The sequence below is a fragment of the Schistocerca nitens genome, chromosome 6 (genome assembly GCF_023898315.1).
Source record: "Schistocerca nitens isolate TAMUIC-IGC-003100 chromosome 6, iqSchNite1.1, whole genome shotgun sequence".
In the NCBI taxonomy this organism is placed as follows: domain Eukaryota; kingdom Metazoa; phylum Arthropoda; class Insecta; order Orthoptera; family Acrididae; genus Schistocerca; species Schistocerca nitens.
Window position 1 is genome coordinate 696273387 of NC_064619.1, and position 18786 is coordinate 696292172.

Below are 18786 nucleotides of genomic sequence, written 5' to 3' on the forward strand. Positions count from 1 at the left end.
CTTATCATTATACATTGGGTATATTACTGACACTTGTGATTAGACATAGGACCTAGTTATATCGGTACTTGTACTAGGCTCATTATAAGTAACTTCATGGATGGTTCTTTAGTAGTATATTATGCCTTGTACTTCGTCACTCCTATGACTGCATGTAATGGTCACAAAATAAAAAAGAAAGGTTTTTTGATATTTTAAGAGCACGTAACTTTCGAGCAGTTGTTGCAAATCTGTTATATATAAGGTCGATACTGTAATGTGCTTTACACAAGGAAGATTATAATTACTTTACAGAAATTTGTTAATTGGCGTAAATAGACCTTTGGTCTCAATTATAATTAACTATCGTTCATCACTGGTGTAAATATGACTGTATGTAATTACTTAAAAGTAACTTGTAAATATTCTAGACAACTTTTTACTACTTCTACAACGAAATATTAAAGAATCATATAATGTAGATAACAAAAATAACTGTAATGCGAAAGATCACTCTACCATAAAGCCATTTTTACTCGCTTTTCATACTTTTTCGTACTGTTTCATTAGAGTACTGTGATCGATTTTATGTATAAGATATTTGTAACAACTATACAAAAGATGATATGCTTCCACGATAACAGAACAAGTATTTACAAGTGACTGTAAAGAAATTAGATACAGTCATATTTTTATACAGTGATGAACGATAATGAAATGTAATTGAGAACAAAGGTAGATGTAGATTAATTAAAAAATTAATGGTAAATAATTTTAATCTTCCTCGTGCTAAGTACATTAAAATACCAACCGTATATACACTGAAACACCAAAGAAACTTGTATAGGCATGCGTGTTCAAATACACAGATATGTAAACAAGCAGAATACGGCGCTGCGGTCGGCAACGCACAATCAGACAAGTGTCTGGCGCAGTTGTTAGATCGGTTACTGCCGTTACAATGTCAGGTTATCAAGATTTAAGTGAGTCTTAACGTAGTGACATAGTCGGGGCACGAGCAACGGGACAGAGCACCTCCGAGGTAACGATGAAGTTGGGATTTTCCCGTACGACCATTTCGTGAGTGTACAGTGAATATCAGGGATGTGGTAAAACATCAAATCTCCAACATCGCTGCGGCCAGCAAAAGATCCTGCAAAAACAGGACTAACGACGACTGAAGAGAATCATTCAACGTGACGGAAGTGCAATGGTTCGGCAAATTGTTGCAGATTTCAATGCTGAGCCATCAACAAGTGTCAGCGTGCGAACCATTCAACGAAACATCATCGGTATGGGCTTTCGGAGCCGAAGACCCACTCGTGTACCATTGAACACGACACAAAGCTTTAGGCCTCGCCTGGGCCCGTCAGCACCGATATTGGACTGTTGATGACTGGAAGCATGTTGCCTGATCGGACGAGTCTCGTTTCAAATTGTGTCGAGCGGATGGACGTGTACGGGTATGGAGACAACCCCATGAAACCAGTTACCCTGCATGTCAGCAGGGGAGTGTTCAAGCTGGTGGAGCCTCTGTAATGGTGTGAGGGGCGTGCAGTTGGAGTGATGTGGGACCTCTGATACGTCTAGATACGACTCTGACAGGTGACACATACGTAAGCATCCTGTTTGATCACCTGCATCCATTCATATCCATTGTGCATTCCGACGGATTTGGGCAGTTCCAGCAGGACAATGCGATGCCCCACACGTAATAATTTCTACAGAGTGGCTCCAGGAACACACATCTTTGTCTAAACACTCCCTCTGGGCTCCAGACTCCCCAGACATGAACATTATTGAGCATTTTCTTGGATACCTTGCATTGTGCTGGTCTCCACTCCCTCGTACTCGTACGGCTTTATGGACAGCCCTGCAGGATTGATGGTGTCAGTTCTGTCCAGCACAAATTCAGACATTAATCAAGTCCATGTCACGTCGTGCTGCGGCACTTCTGCGTGTTCGCGGGGGGCCCTATACGATGTTAGGCACCTGTGTCTCTTTGGCTCTTCAGAGTATAAGAGATTTGCAACAATTGTTGGAAAGTAATGTGCTTCTAAATCAGCGGGAAACCTTTCTAATTATGGTCATAAAATTATGACCATAAAATATTTTCAGAGGAGCAAGGGCATACATGGCATAGTATAATACTAAAGAATCATTCATAAAGTAAGTTACAATGCGCCTAGTGGAAATACAGATATGAATTGTTCCCATGTCAAAATCACAAGTGTCACTAATATCCAGTGTATAATGCTTCCATTTTAGACACTTCAAAACTGCCTAAGACTGATATCGTACGATCGTACATGAAATAAAGAGAATGGCAGCTGAAGGCATTACGAAATCATTGAAAAAATAGTTTAGTATATTGTGAAATAACTGCAACTAGAGTCTACGAAGATTAGAAGTCAAAAACTGAAAGCAGAAGCACAAAAAATGCTTCAAAAGGCTCTGAGCACTATGGGACTTAACATCTATGGTCATCAGTCCCCTAGAACTTAGAACTACTTAAGCCTAACTAACCTAAGGACATCACACAACACCCAGTCATCACGAGGCAGAGAAAATCCCTGACCCCGCCGGGAATTGAACCCGGGAACCCGGGCGTGGGAAGCGAGAACGCTACCGCACGACCACGAGCAGAAACACAAGTGCGAACAGCCAGGCTCCTCCCAGCTGCTGAAAGAACTTTGGAAGCTGCACCCTCTGTTATTACGCAGATAACAGAAATATGAACATTGACTCTTTGATGCAAATGTTTACCCAAATCTTTACAAAAAATTTGGATTTTTTAGGTTCGAAAATGGTTCAAATGGCTCTGAGCACTATGGGGCTTAACTTCTGAGGTCATCAGTCCCCTAGAACTTAGAACTACTTAAACCTAACTAACCTAAGGACATCACACACATCCATGCCCGAGGCAGGATTCGAACCTGCGACCGTAGCGGTCGCGCGGTTCCAGAATGTAGCGCCTAGAACCGCTCGGCCACTCTGGCCGGCTGGTTTTTTAGATACGTAAACACAAACGCTGCACGCGCACTCCGTTCTTCACGTCTTACGGCTGTGTCACTACTGTGTGATCCCCACACTACTGAACTCTGGGTCCGAGGTGGGACAGGTGACGGCTGATAAGGCTGTGGTCCGGCAGTGCACCGGGAGGACGGACGGGGTGTTTCGGCGCGCGCGGCAGTAGCCGCTGGATGAGGGGGTGGGGGCGGTGGTGGTGGTGGGGGGTGAGCGCTGGGCAGGTGTTGCGCTGCGCCGAGGGGCTGCTGCTGCGGCGGCGGCGGCGGCGTTACATAATTGCGGTGCGGGAGGCTGCGGCGGAGCCCCGCGCTGCCCCCGAGACGTGGCAACGGCGCGCCGGGCGGCCGGCCACGGGAGGCGGAGCGCGCTGTCACGCCCGCAGCACAACTCAATCGCGGCGCCGACGCCGGCCCGGCAACACGCGTTTCTCCGTCGGTCTGTGCGAGCGAGTGCGCGAAGCGTCGTGTCGCGTAGCGCGAGTGTGCGAGCCCGCGTCCGCCCAAGTGCCAGTGGGACGCCGCCTCCGGCCGACGCGACCACAGCCGACTTCGCTCCACCTCGCAGGTCAGTGGCACGCTCTGTTTACCTCTGCTCAGACGCTCTCCGGCGCACGTTCGTCCGCGCGCCTCCGGAACTCCCGCGTCAGCGGTAGTGTATTAGAAACAGGAATTTGTAAAACAGCTGTCAGCCACTACGTCTGTAACGACTAAGTGCTTGACAGAAGGTTCATCGAAACACCTTCAAGCTTCTTCTCTACTGTCCCATAATCGAACAGCGCGCGGGAAAACTAAACACTTAAATCTTTCCGTGACACCTCTGATTTCTCTTATTTCATTACGATGATAGTTCCTCCCTATGTAGGTGGGCGCTAGCAAAATATTTTCACACTCCGAGGACAAATTTAACGAGAAGGTCCGGCAGGAACGAAAATCTCCTTTGCTTTAATGACTGCCACCCCAATTTGCGTATCATACTCGTGGCAATCTTTCCCCTATTTTGCGATACCAAAAAAAAAAAAAAAAAAAAAAAAAGAGCTGCCCTTCTTTGAACTTTTTCCGTCAATCCTGCCTTACGCGGATCCACATCGCACAGCAGTACTCAAGGTTCAAATGGCTCTAAGCACTATGGGACTTAACATCTGAGGTCATCAGTCCCCTAGACTTAGAACTACTTAAACCTAACCTAAGCACATCACACACATCCATGCCCGAGGCAGGATTTGAACCTGCGACCGTAGCAGCAGCACGGTTCCGGACTGAAGTGCCTAGAACCGCTCGGCCACAGCGGCCGGCAGTACTCAAGGAGAGGGCCCACAAGTGCAGTATAATCAGTCTGTGAAGAAAACCTGTTGCATCTTCTAAGGGTTCTGCCAGTAAATCGCTGTCTTTGGTCTGCTATCCCCGTAGCATTACCTAAGTGATCGTTGCAGTTGTTATCTGTAATTATAATCGCTAAGTATTTGGTTGAATTTACAGCATTTAGATTTGTGTGCTTTATCCTGTAACCGAAACTTAACGGATTCCCTTTAGTATTCGTGTTGCCGACTTCACACTTTTCATTACTTAGAGTCAATATACGCTTTTGCGCCATGCAGATATCTTGTCTGAATCGTTTTACAGTTTGTTTTGATCATCTGATTACTTTATATCACAGGAAATGATAGCATAATCTGCAAACAATCCAAGAGGGCAGTTCAGATTCGCCGGCCGGGGTGGCCGAGCGGTTCTAGGTGCTACAGTCTGGAACCGCGCGACCGCTACGGTCGCAGGTTCGAATCCTGCCTCGGGCATGGATGTGTGTGATGTCCTTAAGTTAGTTAGGTCTAAGTAGTTCTAAGTTCTAGGGGGCTGATGACCTCAGCAGTTAAGTCCCATAGTGCTCAGAGTCAGCCTTTTGATTATGGCCGCACGACGGGAATTTAATAGACTTTGATCGCGGAATGGGGCACTCCATTTCGGATTCTCTCCTAAAACGCGTATCTAGATTAGGAACTGCAGAGGGGTTCTAACATTTTCTTTGGGAACGTCAGATATTACTTCTGTTCCACTCTATGAGTTTCCGCCAGTTACTATGACCTGTGACTTTCGTCACCTGATATCAAGGATCCAGTCGCACAGCTGAGACGATACTCAATAAGCTAGCAATTTGGTCAGAAGTCACTTGTGAGGAGCGGTGTCACAAGCCTTCTGGAAATCTAAAAATTAGGAAACAATTTGACATTTCCAGTCGATTCCACTCACTACTTCCTGAGGATAAAGACCTAGTTGTGTTTCACAAGAACGACGTTTTCTCAATCCGTGTTGGCTGATTGTCAGTACTATATTTTAATCTGTTGTTGTTGTTCTTGTTTATCTTGTCGTTGTCGTCTTCATTCGGAAGAATATTTCGTGCAGCTCTCGAAGCTACTATATCCTGTGCAAACCTCTTCATCTCCGAATGACTACTGCAACCCACACACATATTAACCTGCTTACTGTACTCGTCGTCTCCCTCCGCAATTTTTACTCCGCACACTTCCCTCCAATACTAAATTGATAAACTCTTGAGGTCGTGTGTCTAGGGCCTCCCGTTGGGTAGACCGTTCGTCGGGTGCAAGTCTTTGGATCTGACGCCACTTCGGCGACCTGCGCGTCGATGGGGAGGAAATTATGATGATTAGGACAACACAACACCCAGTCCCTGAGCGGAGAAAATCTCCGACCCAGCTGGGAATCGAACCCGGGCCACTCCGTAAGTGGTTCAAATGGCTCTAAGTACTATGGGACTTAACATCTGAGGTCATCAGTCCCCTAAACTTAGAACTACTTAAACGTAACTAACCTAAGGACATCGCACATATCCATGCCCGAGGCAGGATTCGAACCTGCGACCGTAGCAGCCGCGTGGTTCCGGACTGAAGCGCCTAGAACCGCTCGACCACCGCGGCCGGCTACTTCGTAAGTAGGCTTTCGTGTAATATTTGGGGTGTATCTTCAAGACTCAGGTCTTTCAGCATTTCTGTTACGGTCTCTAGTGAATCAGACAAACTTCTGACGATTCGCACTCCCCTTCTTCATATACATTCAACATCCCCTATTAGTCCTGTTTGGTATGGGTCCCATATACGTGACCAGTATTGTGGGACAGTTCGCACAGCTGTTTCGTTAACAATCATCTTTTTAGTGCCTTACAAGTGAACTGCTCTCCCATGTGTGTTCATTGCAGTTGATTTCCACACAAATTGTTACACAAGATATTTGTATCGGTCTAATTGTGATTGACTAATACTGTTATAGCATACTGCAGTTCTGTGTTTTGTGAACGCACGATTTCAGGTTTCTAAACGTTTAAAGAGGGTGTCAAGCCTTAACACAACTTAGAATCTTATCAAGATGTGACTAAATATTTGTGCAACTTTTTTAGACAGTAATTTGTTTTGGACAACTGCATCATCTGTAAAAGGCTGAGGTAACTATTAATATTGTCCACCAAATCATTAACATACAATCCGAACTGCAAGGGATACGTTTGAAGTTAATTTTACATCTTTAAGTGACTCTCCACGTCTAGGTAACATTTTCCGCCACCCCCTTCAAATAAATCCTCAGTCCAGTGACAAATTTCGTTTGATAGAAATAAGTTCCAACTTTTCCACATGTGCATTTATACTCCACAAACCACTATGGAGTGCATGGCAGAGGGTGTTCCTATCAATAGAAGCGCTGGAGGCAGGATTTTTCTCACCAGAAACCGCTGATTAGGAATCGGAATTTATAAAACAACTACCTAGCACGACACTAACATAACACGCAAATATTTTGATTGTCCTACACTATTACCGGTTTTGAATTTAAACACTTTATAATTGAGTTCCTTGTACTTTTTTGTGCTAAGCTTATGAGAAGCACTGTACATCCGACATACGTCCATAGAAGTTGCGCCACGAAACTGGTTGGAAATACACCTAATGAGGTGGCGCAGTCTCTTATTCGAAAGGATAAGAATAACGCTTCCCATTTCCATTCTGCAATTGTGCAGCACAATGCAGTTAGGTAACAACTACGAAAATTGCTCCCTATTGTAAAGCACGGAATGTTTTCCCGCCAATTTCCTATTTTAAAATATTTAGTTCCAAGTAATTCATCACCTGCTTACTAGCTATCTGTTCCTGATGAACAGCTCAGTTACTGATGTTGTAGATCCAGGTGTGTAATATTTGTCAGCTGCAGTTCTTATGGGATTACAACTCAAAACTGACCGAATACATCGGAATTTTTAGGAACAAATATTCAGTAAGTTTTAGACATTGTTTAACGCTGTGGTTTTGTTGAAAGTAAAGGATGGCTTAGGCACACACACAAAAGCGAGGCATTATCATCTTGATACATTTATTCTTCCGTTTGGCAGCTTATAAACTCCTGCAGGCTCTCCAAATGGTGACATTTTCAAGAGCATTTACTTTGTGATTCCTCTGTAGTTTGCCGCCAAAGCCGTAGCACTGCCGAAAACTATTTAGAGGAGTACATCCAAGAGCAAGAATTATTTTTAGTCACAAAATCGTTATTAATTCTAGTTATGGTGTTGTATAATCGCGTTTTTTGAAAATTCGGTAGTTCAGCGGGAACGTAATTTGACACCGTCGATTTGTGGATGAAACACTTTTAGTTTACTGGCAGTGTTCATACAGAAGCAACATTATCGAGATAATGAGTGAAGAGCCATTATAATTAAGGCACTGAACTTGCAATAAGGGGGCCCGTGGTTCAATAACCCATCTCGCCTTTTATATTTTCCGTTGCTACCCTGCCTGTCTTAAACCAAATGAAATGCTTCAATTGTTGCTTTGAAAAGTACACGGAAGATTTCCTTGGCTATCCTCGCTCTTCACGGGTTTCTGCTCCGTGTTTAATAATTAACCTCGTCGTCGGCGACAAAATACCATTGTCATCGTTCCTTCAGTATCGTGATCTGAGATACTTGCAAAATAAATCGCCCTCTATTTACCCGATAAACTTTTCCTGCTATCTCTCCCGTAGTGCTGGAGAAACTAGATGTAATTGTTACAATCGTTCTTTTCTCTTTAACTTGGCTTATCACTGGCTACATAAATGTTCAGAGTTCGGAGGAAGGCAATGACAAACCGCATCCAATAGTACCATGCGTAGAAAGGCACTGTGGTGTTCATTTCAGGTGATAACATCTTTATTTTTTTTACCAACAACTGAACAAGAAGATCGGTGCAAGCTTCAAATTATTGTTGTACAATGAGGCTTTTCCTGACTTAATGGATCATGACAGATCATTTGTCGTAACTTTGAATATTGGGGTGCAGTTGCCGGGAATATGGTAGGAATTTGAAGAGTCAGAGGAATTAAATTTTTATGAAAGCGTAAAACTCAATAGAATTCTTCCTTTTTTTTAAATCAGACATAACAAGTGCGTGATTTTTAAAAATACAAGTACTGCTTAACGGAAATTAAAACTGCTATTAGCTGTTCTGCGTCACATAGTTTCGTATATATGGAACCATTGCTTGTTTAGAAACGCATACTTTAATCGACTGATTTCAGTACGCGTTTCATAGTTTTATACGATTTATTATATTATTGATACTGTCATGTGCGTTCGTACTATGAGTGAAACGCCACAGAAGTAGGAATTTTGCTGATGTGAAATTTTGCTTCATTTCTGGATTGTGATGTTCCTTTGTACAAGCTAACATTTTGTCTTATTATGCTTTTCCTGTAGCTATATTATGTGTCTAGGCCGCAGTGTCTCCATGCTGTAAATATGCATGTCGAAACTGCAATTACGTAGTGTAAATACGTAACTCGTTTGCATCTATATCGACTAAGCGTGTGTTGGAGTTAGCGCAGGTACTAATGGGCTACACATACGCTGTAAATGATAATATGAACATGGTTGTACTCCGCCGAAACCGGTCATGAAGCTATTATGGCACAGACAAATAAAAACATCTATTAGGAAAGTAGTATCTCATTTTGCATATTGTGGAAAAAAAAAGACAACAAAACTAGTAATGACGCAAGGGAGGAAAGGACCACGTAAAGTGCACTCCCGGCCTTTTACAATGTGCTGCAGCAATGAATCTCGTTCTCTAATAGTGACATTTCTACTATTATTATTACCATTATTATCATTATTACCGCATGTGGCTCAGTGGTCGAATGCAAGTCATTTCAATTGGACTCCACTTCGGCGGCTTGCGTATTCGCTAACAAACCCCAGCTATCCAACCGGGGAAAGGGGACGTACAGTTAAGCGTGGAGTCCGAACCAAGTGTGGTTCCTGGTGACTTTTTACGTCTTTGAGAGCTGAAGGTTCTTTTAAAGGTACACAAGAAATTTCCGTGGTCCGGCCAGGATTCGATCCCATGACCTCTCGGTTTCATGTCACACTCTTGACACAGGGTCCGAAGTGTTGACGCTTAAAAGTGTCGCTACGTAAAACAGGAAATGGAAACGTTACGCAGTGACAGGGTAGACGAGTGACGACCCCGTCTCCTTGCATATTTAGGACTTCCCATAGATACACGCTAATGAGAACCTCAGGTTTGCTATATTAGTTTTACTGTTGCTGCTGTCAATTTGCACATACACATATCGCGGTGCAGGACAGAAAAATGGCATGCAGTTGAGCGGTACAGGTTTTCGATGAGGCTGACCGTGAAACGGTGGTTTAGAGATATGTCCACTGTGTTTGTAGGAGACACTACACAACGCTCTGCCGTTTGAAAATACTGAAAGAGTATTCAGAAGAGTAACTTCAGTGCCCCATTCACTTTGATCTTTTTTTTTTTTTTTTTGCGGCGGAAGGAGATGTTATTGCTGACTAGAAACCCGTGGAGGATAGCTGGTCAGTGGTACATCGCCAGACATTAAAGTCCTTTACCCTTCCCGCACCTGCATTTCACATTTTAATGATGTTATGTATTCTGTAGAAACATTTTCCTCGCCGCACTGTCAATTGCTCGAACATGAACATGTACAACGGTCCACTAGTCACTTCTTAACTCTCATTTTTCAGGAAAAGAAAAATTAAAAAAAGCGGAAGACCTTTGACATATACTCCTTTCAAAACGCTTCAGCCATCTGAGGAGCTCAAGAAGCTGGTAGCTTTTATTCGGATTGACAGTGACCACGAGAACCTGTTGATCAATGTTTTGAAATATCACTTTAGAGATTGGAAACTCTGTACATTGTGAATACCACAGCGTTTGAGAAAATGGCAGATAGCGCCCAGGATCCATTTGATGCACAAAAACGTGTAAAAAATTCAAAATCGCCGAATCTCGTTGTGTGAATATTGCTGTTACAGTTAACGAAAACTGGCTTTTGTTAATGTGATATTCGAACCAAGTAAGGAGGTAAGATAAAGGTGTAATATCCTGTTAACGAACAGTTACGAGAGGGCGGACTGGACTAGCATGCGTTAGGAAATGAACTGTGGCCTGTCAACTGCGGTATGCGGTTGAAATGGGTAAAGAAAGATATTTATGCGGATCGCCCTGACTAGGTATTAAAACCTCACTTCTCCTGATTAGTATGCCAGACTCCCAATCACCGTGTCACCAAGCTCAGTACTGTCAAATCGTAGAGCAAGAAGTGCTAGGACGAAGTTAACTGCTGCAAGTAGAAAATGCCAGTCTGTCCAGAAAATAATGATGGCTGTTTCCTGCACTGTGCGTAGAATGACGAAACATGTAATTCTGGCTCTGGAAAGAAACAGTCGCCAAAAACTGACAGTGAAACAACGTCTGCCTCAAGTCGTTGGTGAGGAGCAAACTATTCAAGACCGAGACCAGAAATTCGATTTTTCGTCACACAAAAAACCGCACTGTGAAGAAGTCTGTATTGTTCTGCTTATTAATTTTTACGACACAATCGCACGAGCATTTGACAAAGCCTCCACCAGATTTGACAACCCAGTGGCCATCGTCAGATTGTCAATACATAAAATGAGGAGACAAAAAATCATTATAGAAGCTGCCAATTACTATCTGTGTAATGATAGAGAGGAATGAAATCAGACCTAATTTTATAGATCCGATTATGGTTCTTTTTGTGCTCTTTTTATCCATTGGCAGTCTGAAGATTATGAGATGCGCATGTGATTGTGTCGTAAAAGATATGTAAACAATAAAATAACTTAATGAACAGTCCCCACACCGTATGTCGCTGTTTTGTGGAAGTCTGTATTGACTGGGTGAAGTCAGCTTCAGTCTTTGAAGTGCTCTACATATGTCTCATATGCCTTGGCTTCTTTGGTCCGATCCAATTTGCAGAAAATCGGAACTTAGGGCTGGCTCTGAGCACTATGGGACTCAACTGCTGAGGTCATTAGTCCCCTAGAACTTAGAACTACTTAAACCTAACTAACCTAAGGACATCACAAACATCCATGCCCGAGGCAGGATTCGAACCTGCGACCGTAGCGGTCTTGCGGTTTCAGACTGCAGCGCCTTTAACCGCACGGCCACTTTGGCCGGCCTCGGAACTTAGGGATTCGTGGTTTAAAAATCGTCCAGACAAAGAATTAAAAGTCGGGACACCGAAAAAGGTCGGTAATTTTCAATCATTAGATAATATATTACTATCAAAACTCGTACATTTGTACAGCTGTACTCAAAAGAACTGTTCTGTTTATCAAAAGTACAAAATTTAGGTTCGTCATGCAAAAATATTTTGCAAACAAAAACTGGATTTTTCATGATCCCCCTGACATTTGTGACATCAGCTTGTCTACAGAAAAATCGTTAGCAAGGAAAAGCGAGCATTACAAGCGTATTTTATTTAATTACACTATGCATTTGGACCCTGTGTGCCCATCATCACGTGCAAATCGTCTTAATATATAACTTAGTTCTGCTCTCGAGGTGACATGCATGATCCTTTTACGAGAACGTTAGACTTTAGATTTCATGTTTCGTGAATCAACTGCAGAATATATGATGAAAAACAGTGGAAAAATAGTAGAAAAATTATCAAACAGTTAAGAAAGAACATTTTTTAAGCTTTCCACGCCAACAGACGTTGGTTTATTCTTTGTCATCGCACATCACGTCACTCCAGGCGCACATTTATTTATAGGTTTTGAAAACGCTTCACAGATGCAGTTTAACATGATATCTTCAAAGATGAAATTTACCACATAGTGTCAGAGATTTGAGTATTAACTAAATTGACCTATGCGAGGAATAAATTTAAAATAAATCTTTAAAACTGATAAAATAATTATGGCTAGTGAGTGTATAAAGTATCTAGCTCTTGTTATCCTGTCTACTATGTAGGGAAAACAGGCAAAATATCAAAACCCGCTTTCAGCAACACACAAATGATTTCAGACTCAGCTGCTTTGCAGAATCGCTTGTTGTAGAGCATATGCTGGAAACAAAACGCATTATCAATAAGACAGAAGGCAATTTGACAATACCACACAGTGAAGCCAATAAGACCCTAAATGTGTTGGAGCAACTGGAAATATACGGCCATAAAATCAGAAAGCCTGAATCGATGTTAAATCAACATACAGATTCCTCTAGCCACAGTTGTTTTAGTAATTTTAAAGATTTATTTTAAATTTGTTCCTTGAATAAGTTAATTTAGTTAATACTCAGATCTGTGACACTGCGAGATGAAGTCCATCTTGATTATATCACGTTAAAATACATCTGCGAAGTATTTTTAAAATCTATAAACAAATGTATGCCTTAGTGACGTGGTTTGTCATGAGAGACAGGTAAACCAACTCTGCTGGTGTGGAAAGGTTAAAAATATCTTTCCTTAATTGTTCGGTAAGTTTTCCACAATTTTGTTTCCACTGATTCTCACCATATTTTTAGCAGTTGATTCGCGAAGTACGAAACTTAACATCTAACCTTTTCATAAAAGGAACATACATTTCACATCACTCAAGAGCAGAACTAAATTATACATTAAGACGAGTCGCAGCTGATGATGGGCCCACATGATTCGAAGTGCATCATGTAATTAAATGAAACACTAAAAATCGCGACTGACGCCGTTTTTATTCGTACTTCCTGTGCACTGAATGCAGTAATGTTTCTCAGCTGCAAAATATGTATCTAATTAAATAGAATGGTTTGCTTTGCTTTCTTAAGTAAACTAAGACTGGACGATAGTTTAGACTTGTTAGTGCAATTGCTTAATGTACCCTATTAGCATACAGCTTCATTCAAATTGTTTCTGTTCACTGTTTTCGAAATATAACTCTACGTATTCCTATAAATTACTTGCCAGTCGTATTTCCTCTTGCTAAATGAATTGAGAACGTCGACAGGAGCTGTGCACACACCTAAATTCACCTGCCGCCCGTGTTTTGATTTGTCACAGAGGCGAGAGGGGGCAGAAGTAGAAACACTGATCAGAAACCACCGGTGAGACGGTACTAATACAGCATGCAAGTCTCGCGGCTGGGTGTTTTCGAAACGTACAGCAGAGGCATGCCCTTAGTTCATCAACGGATGTGACCTCTTGGTTCAGCGTATTCTATCTTTCTTGGTTACCACCATCGACTCGTTCAGAAACTCATAAAAAATGGTTCAAATGGCTCTGAGCACTATGGGACTCAACTGCTGAGGTCATTAGGTCCCTAGAACTTAGAACTAGTTAAACCTAACTAACCTAAGGACATCACAAACATCCATGCCCGAGGCAGGATTCGAACCTGCGACCGTAGCGGTCTTGCGGTTCCAGACTGCAGCGCCTTTAACCGCACGGCCACTTCGGCCGGCCAGAAACTCATAACTGAACTTTAATGTACAAGACCATTTTAAAGGCGAATTTCAAATTGTCGTCAGTGCCCAAAGTTTGGAACTTTTGGAGTCCCGGGTAAGGCTTACTCGGGAAGGCTCGTGAAAACCTTAAAAATCGAGACATCGTGCGATAATAGGGACATCTGTCAAAATTAGGCTAGGCCCAAGTGAAAACCCTGTTGGAAGAACCTACGGCTGGGATGCTCTTTCATGCGCAAAAGAAAGAAGTTTGGTTTCGAAGCGATGTCTTGGTGGAGTGGAGCTTATTTCGAAAAACGGAAAGAAAGTGGCCTGTATCGTAAAACTTCTTTAGGACCGTTTTTGTGGGCGGGTACCAACTTGTTTCCGAAGGACGAAGTTCATTACCCTCAGACTGCTGCACAATTTCCCTCGGAAACTGCAGAGTAAATTGAAGCTGCTTCAGTAAATGTGATGTTACATCGTCATAAAAGTGACACACACACACACACACACACACACACACACACACACACTCTACACACGCGGGAGAAGAGAGAGAGGCATTAAATTACACGCTCGCTGCGTTCAGAACCAGAAAAACCGGAGCAACTTTTGCCGATGACAAGTTCTAGTATTAACCAGTCACTTAGCTGTGCAGCAGATAATTCATCTGTCAGCTCCAGTGTACCCATAATTTCCGATACATTTTTCTCTCATTATTTACTTTCTAATGTTTCCACATTTTGTACCATCGGACGATGTGATTTTATTTACGGACAACAACGCGTAAAAGCTTAGGATTTTTTTGCGTGAGAATCCAGCATTCATAGAACACTAAAATAAGTGCTGAAAAGGATTTTAGTAGAAGACGGTGAAGACGCAAATGATTTAAATTGTAAAGTTCGGGAAGTGGCGAGTATTCTCGTGTTAAGAAGGGCGACTGCAGATGCAGAAAGCCTGGTTATGCGCCAAGTGTCTGCGAAGCCTAAATACCCCAACGACGTGCGCATACATCCTAAGTGCGCGGCTCCTAAGTAGCTGACAAGCTGGCAAGTTTTAGTCTCATTGTCCTCTGAGAAATAAATGTTACGGCTATTTACACAGCTTTGTTCTTCTTGTTTCTTCATTTACAATTTACGTCTGAAGCGTAAAGTGCTAATAATTTGGAGTGAACACACACTGAAGTTGTCTGAGGCCTTACCAAAGAGTTCGTGTTCAGTCGTTGTCATAAATAAAGGTTGAGGAAAGTTGTTAGATGGGCATCTTATTTCGTAAGTCTGTTTCAAAATAACCATCTCATCCGTAAATGCTTTAAAAGTCAAATATCCAGCACCAAGGTTGTAACTTAATTATTCAGAATTGTTCAAATGCCTCAGTCTATATGCTCTGATAATCTGCAATTGCCGGCCGATGTGGCCGAGGGGCTTTAGGCGCTTGTCCGGAACCACGCTGCTGCTACGGTCGCAGGTGCGAATCCTGCCTTGGGCATGGATGTGTGTGATGTCCTTAGGATAGTTAGGTTTAAATAGTTGTAAGTCTAGGGGTCGGTTGACCTCAGATGTTAAGTCCCATAGTGCTTAGAGCCATTTGAACCAATCTGCAATTATTGACAAATCTGATTACGATTACCTTCATAGCACGGCGGCCTGTCTCTCCGTCAAAACAAAACAAAATCTTTGTAATCTCCCCCCCCCCTCCTTCCTTATTCCATATATTGTCCATATTAGTCTTTTATGAAGATTTGAGAGGAGCGAAGATTACAATAAACTCTCTAGTTTACTTAGCTAGTCATGTAGAGTTGGCTCCGGTTCTTCTTGTCTAGGGGTCTGATTCTTGAAGCTGAAAATGTCACATTGCAGGTTCTCATGGTTGGATTGATCGAAGTAAATTTGAAGATTGTTGTTGCAGAATTTTTGTTTGTACGTAAATATATTTTCTCACGTTTTAATATACCATACAGTGTTTTGATTTTCACATTAACAAAGCCGAAATTTCATTGCTCGCACAAAATACAAAAATACGTCCGATCACATCAGCACCATGCTTGCGACTCTCACATTCTGTGGAAATAACCATATTCCAAAGGGTTTACAATTTTTCTTAACAAATGAATTTCAACTAGTTTCTGTTAAATTATTACTTCAAATGGTTCAAATGGCTCTGAGCACTATGGGACTCAACTTCTGAGGTCATCAGTCCCCTAGAACTTAGAACTACTTAAACCTAACTAACCTAGGGACATCACACACATCCATGCCCGAGGCAGGATTCGAATCTGCGACTGTAGCGGTCTCGCGGCTCCAGACTGTAGCGCCTAGAACCGCTCGGTCACTCCGGCCGGCTAAATTATTACTTTAGATTAATATTTCATAAATGAATCCAGAAATAAACATAGTAACCAGTATTGCGTAATTAATAATAGAAATTTTAAGTGAGCCAATAGTTCGTAATTTAAAATGTTTCTGACATTAAATGAAACAATAAGTTTACTGTTACCAGGTACTGGTAACAGTAAACTTGTTGTTTCATTTAATGCCAGTAACAGTCACGGTAAAGTCTAACCTAAAATGTTCGCATTTAAAGTTAAAATGTTTCTAGAAAGATAATTTTAACTGTACATTCAGCACTAGTACTTATCGATTGTAACTACGAGACTGAAATATTTTATAAAGTAATTCATTTTCATGATCTTTAGCTTGAGATATACCGTTTATAAAATTATATGAAAATTTTCAGAGCAGCAACTGAGATAATAGTGACTTGTCCAAAATCCGAAAAATAATATTGGTATCAACAACTACTGTTGAGAAAAAGTAATACTAGAGGAGGATGTCCCGTTAGAGCTTGTCTGTCGTAGAAGTTTCGCTGTTTTTATTTATGAACCTTCATCGGAAGTGATTTCGTGCGGTCCCTTTTTTAGATTCTATGCCGCGAAAGAATTGTTGTCCGAGTAAACCCTAAATTAGAAGTTTCAAATGTGCACACAAATTTTCACAGTGGGACATTGTTGTTGTTGCAGTCTATTGTCCGAAATCTGGCTCCACGCAGCTCTCAAACAAGGAACTCCTTTAGTGTGAGGTCGCAAGTTCAGTCTTTAGTAAGCCTTATATGAAAGTGATGTGTTAACACTTACAAGAAAAATATTAGCTGCTAATGACTCATCATGGGCATCAGGAGGACGAGAGAAAATGAGTGTTCGGTAAGAGCAGAAATCAATTTTCTGTGCGATGTATGTATTACATTTCACAAAATGGACATCGCCTACAGACAAGAAATGTTGAAAGCAAACCATTAACTTGCCCCATGACCACACAGTGTTCCCAAACGTTCGCACTGTCAAGATCGAAGGCGAACTCGTTGGGAGTTACAAACCGCGCGGAACGTTCAGGTAAATATCCACTGTTACAGAATGCATATAGAATCATATTGATGTAACGGGCCGAGGAGAACTGATTAAATGTGATGGCATGCAACCAAATGCGAAAGTCTGTCGTGGAGCTTATGCTGAAACTGGCTGTCTTTTTAAGGCGTAGCTGCAGAATGTGCCGTAGTAAGTTTTGCAGGCGCTGGAAAAACCAACATCCAGAGGCCGAATTCGTCCAGTGGTTCCAGATGGTGTGAACTGCAATGTCACACACTTTTCGGGAGGGATAGTTTGCTGTAAAGGAGTAATATTTTTGTACGCAGACTGGGAATCAAGTAAAGAAGTTATTTTGCCCAGCTATTGACCAAAAGCAGTGCTCATAACATAGTAACTCTCTTACACTCATTTTCCCACTCTTGCTTGCTGTAACGTAAATATTCCATACTGCCCTTGCAAGATGAGACACACGAGAAAGAATCGTAGGGGGGCAGAGCACCTCTAACTTCTCGCAGTACAATAAAAACTCGCCAGCCAATTTACCATCCACATTAACAGCTGTCATAATTGCATACGAATGCCTTAAGGCAATGATGTTCGTTGATCTTGATACAACTTTCTTGGTACCTGTAATTTCCAGGATTCCTTTCATATGCATATTCTCTTCAAATCCCGACTGGTCGGAGCTGAAAACAAATTCCTTGCTGAACGACGGCAGAAGATTGTTTATCTCACCTACAAATTTTGGGGCCGATTGCCCAGTTTTCTGTGCATAGTCAAGTTGACGATTTGTTCGAAATTTTGCTATCTTACGTCTTCCAATTCTTTAGCACTGTTTGTAGTTATGCAACTACCCACTGTTTCCCTTGAAATCACTGCAATCAATTTCATATGCGTAACGTAGTAGATCACGCTAATATTTCATCTGCTATTTCTTCCCCAGTCAGCAAAATTCCTCGGGTTCCTTTCTGAGGAAACGTCAATTTCGGCAACTGTTGCTGTGAATATATTGCAGTGTTTGCTTTGTTTATCGTTGCTATTGCTCTGCTTTCTATCACACCACTAGTACAGCAGCATCGTTGTGAGTTATTCGTCGAATAAGGAGTTCAGCTAAGCTCCGTAGTCATGCTATGCTCACAACTGAATGCCTCCAGTCTAGTCCTGTCCCCTGTTGCCATTAGCAGCCAATATTATGGTTGCACGGGAGGCAGTACGTGGCGTGTCGAATGACCTAAACTTCGTTCGCTTTTTTCGGTTTCACAGGATTCCTTGTAAGATAGTGTATCGTGTCCAAACTTCTTCATTTCTGCATAATTATTGCAACTTACACATCCATTTGAATCTGCTTCCATAGTCCAACGTTGGTCTACCTCTTTAATCCCGCCCCCCCCCCCCCCCCCCCCCCCACACGCACACACACTAACTTTTATTACGAACTTGACTATACCTTGGATCTCTCGGAATTTGTTCTATGATCTCATACCTTATCTTAATATCTCCCATATTAGTTATCAGATATATCCATCTAATCTTCTGCATTCCAAAAGAGTCGGTTCTCTCCTTGTTTGTAACGTTTATTATCCACGTTTTACTCTCGTATTTCACACTGTAATGTTACAACAACAAAATACAGTTGTGGCGCGGCACAGATGTGAAGAAGGGAGCTCTCATGAGCGTCACT

General features: G+C 42.1%; 1 protein-coding gene across 1 annotated transcript in view; it reads left to right on the forward strand.

Annotated features, from left to right (window-relative positions):
* The first annotated feature begins 3182 nt into the window (after positions 1-3182).
* LOC126263574 (uncharacterized) overlaps positions 3183-18786 on the forward strand; it is a 233678-nt gene continuing 218074 nt past the window's right edge. Inside the window, exon 1 of the mRNA XM_049960667.1 lies at positions 3183-3573. Within this exon, the coding sequence (XP_049816624.1) occupies positions 3183-3573 (391 nt within the window). The remainder of the gene's footprint in view (positions 3574-18786) is intronic.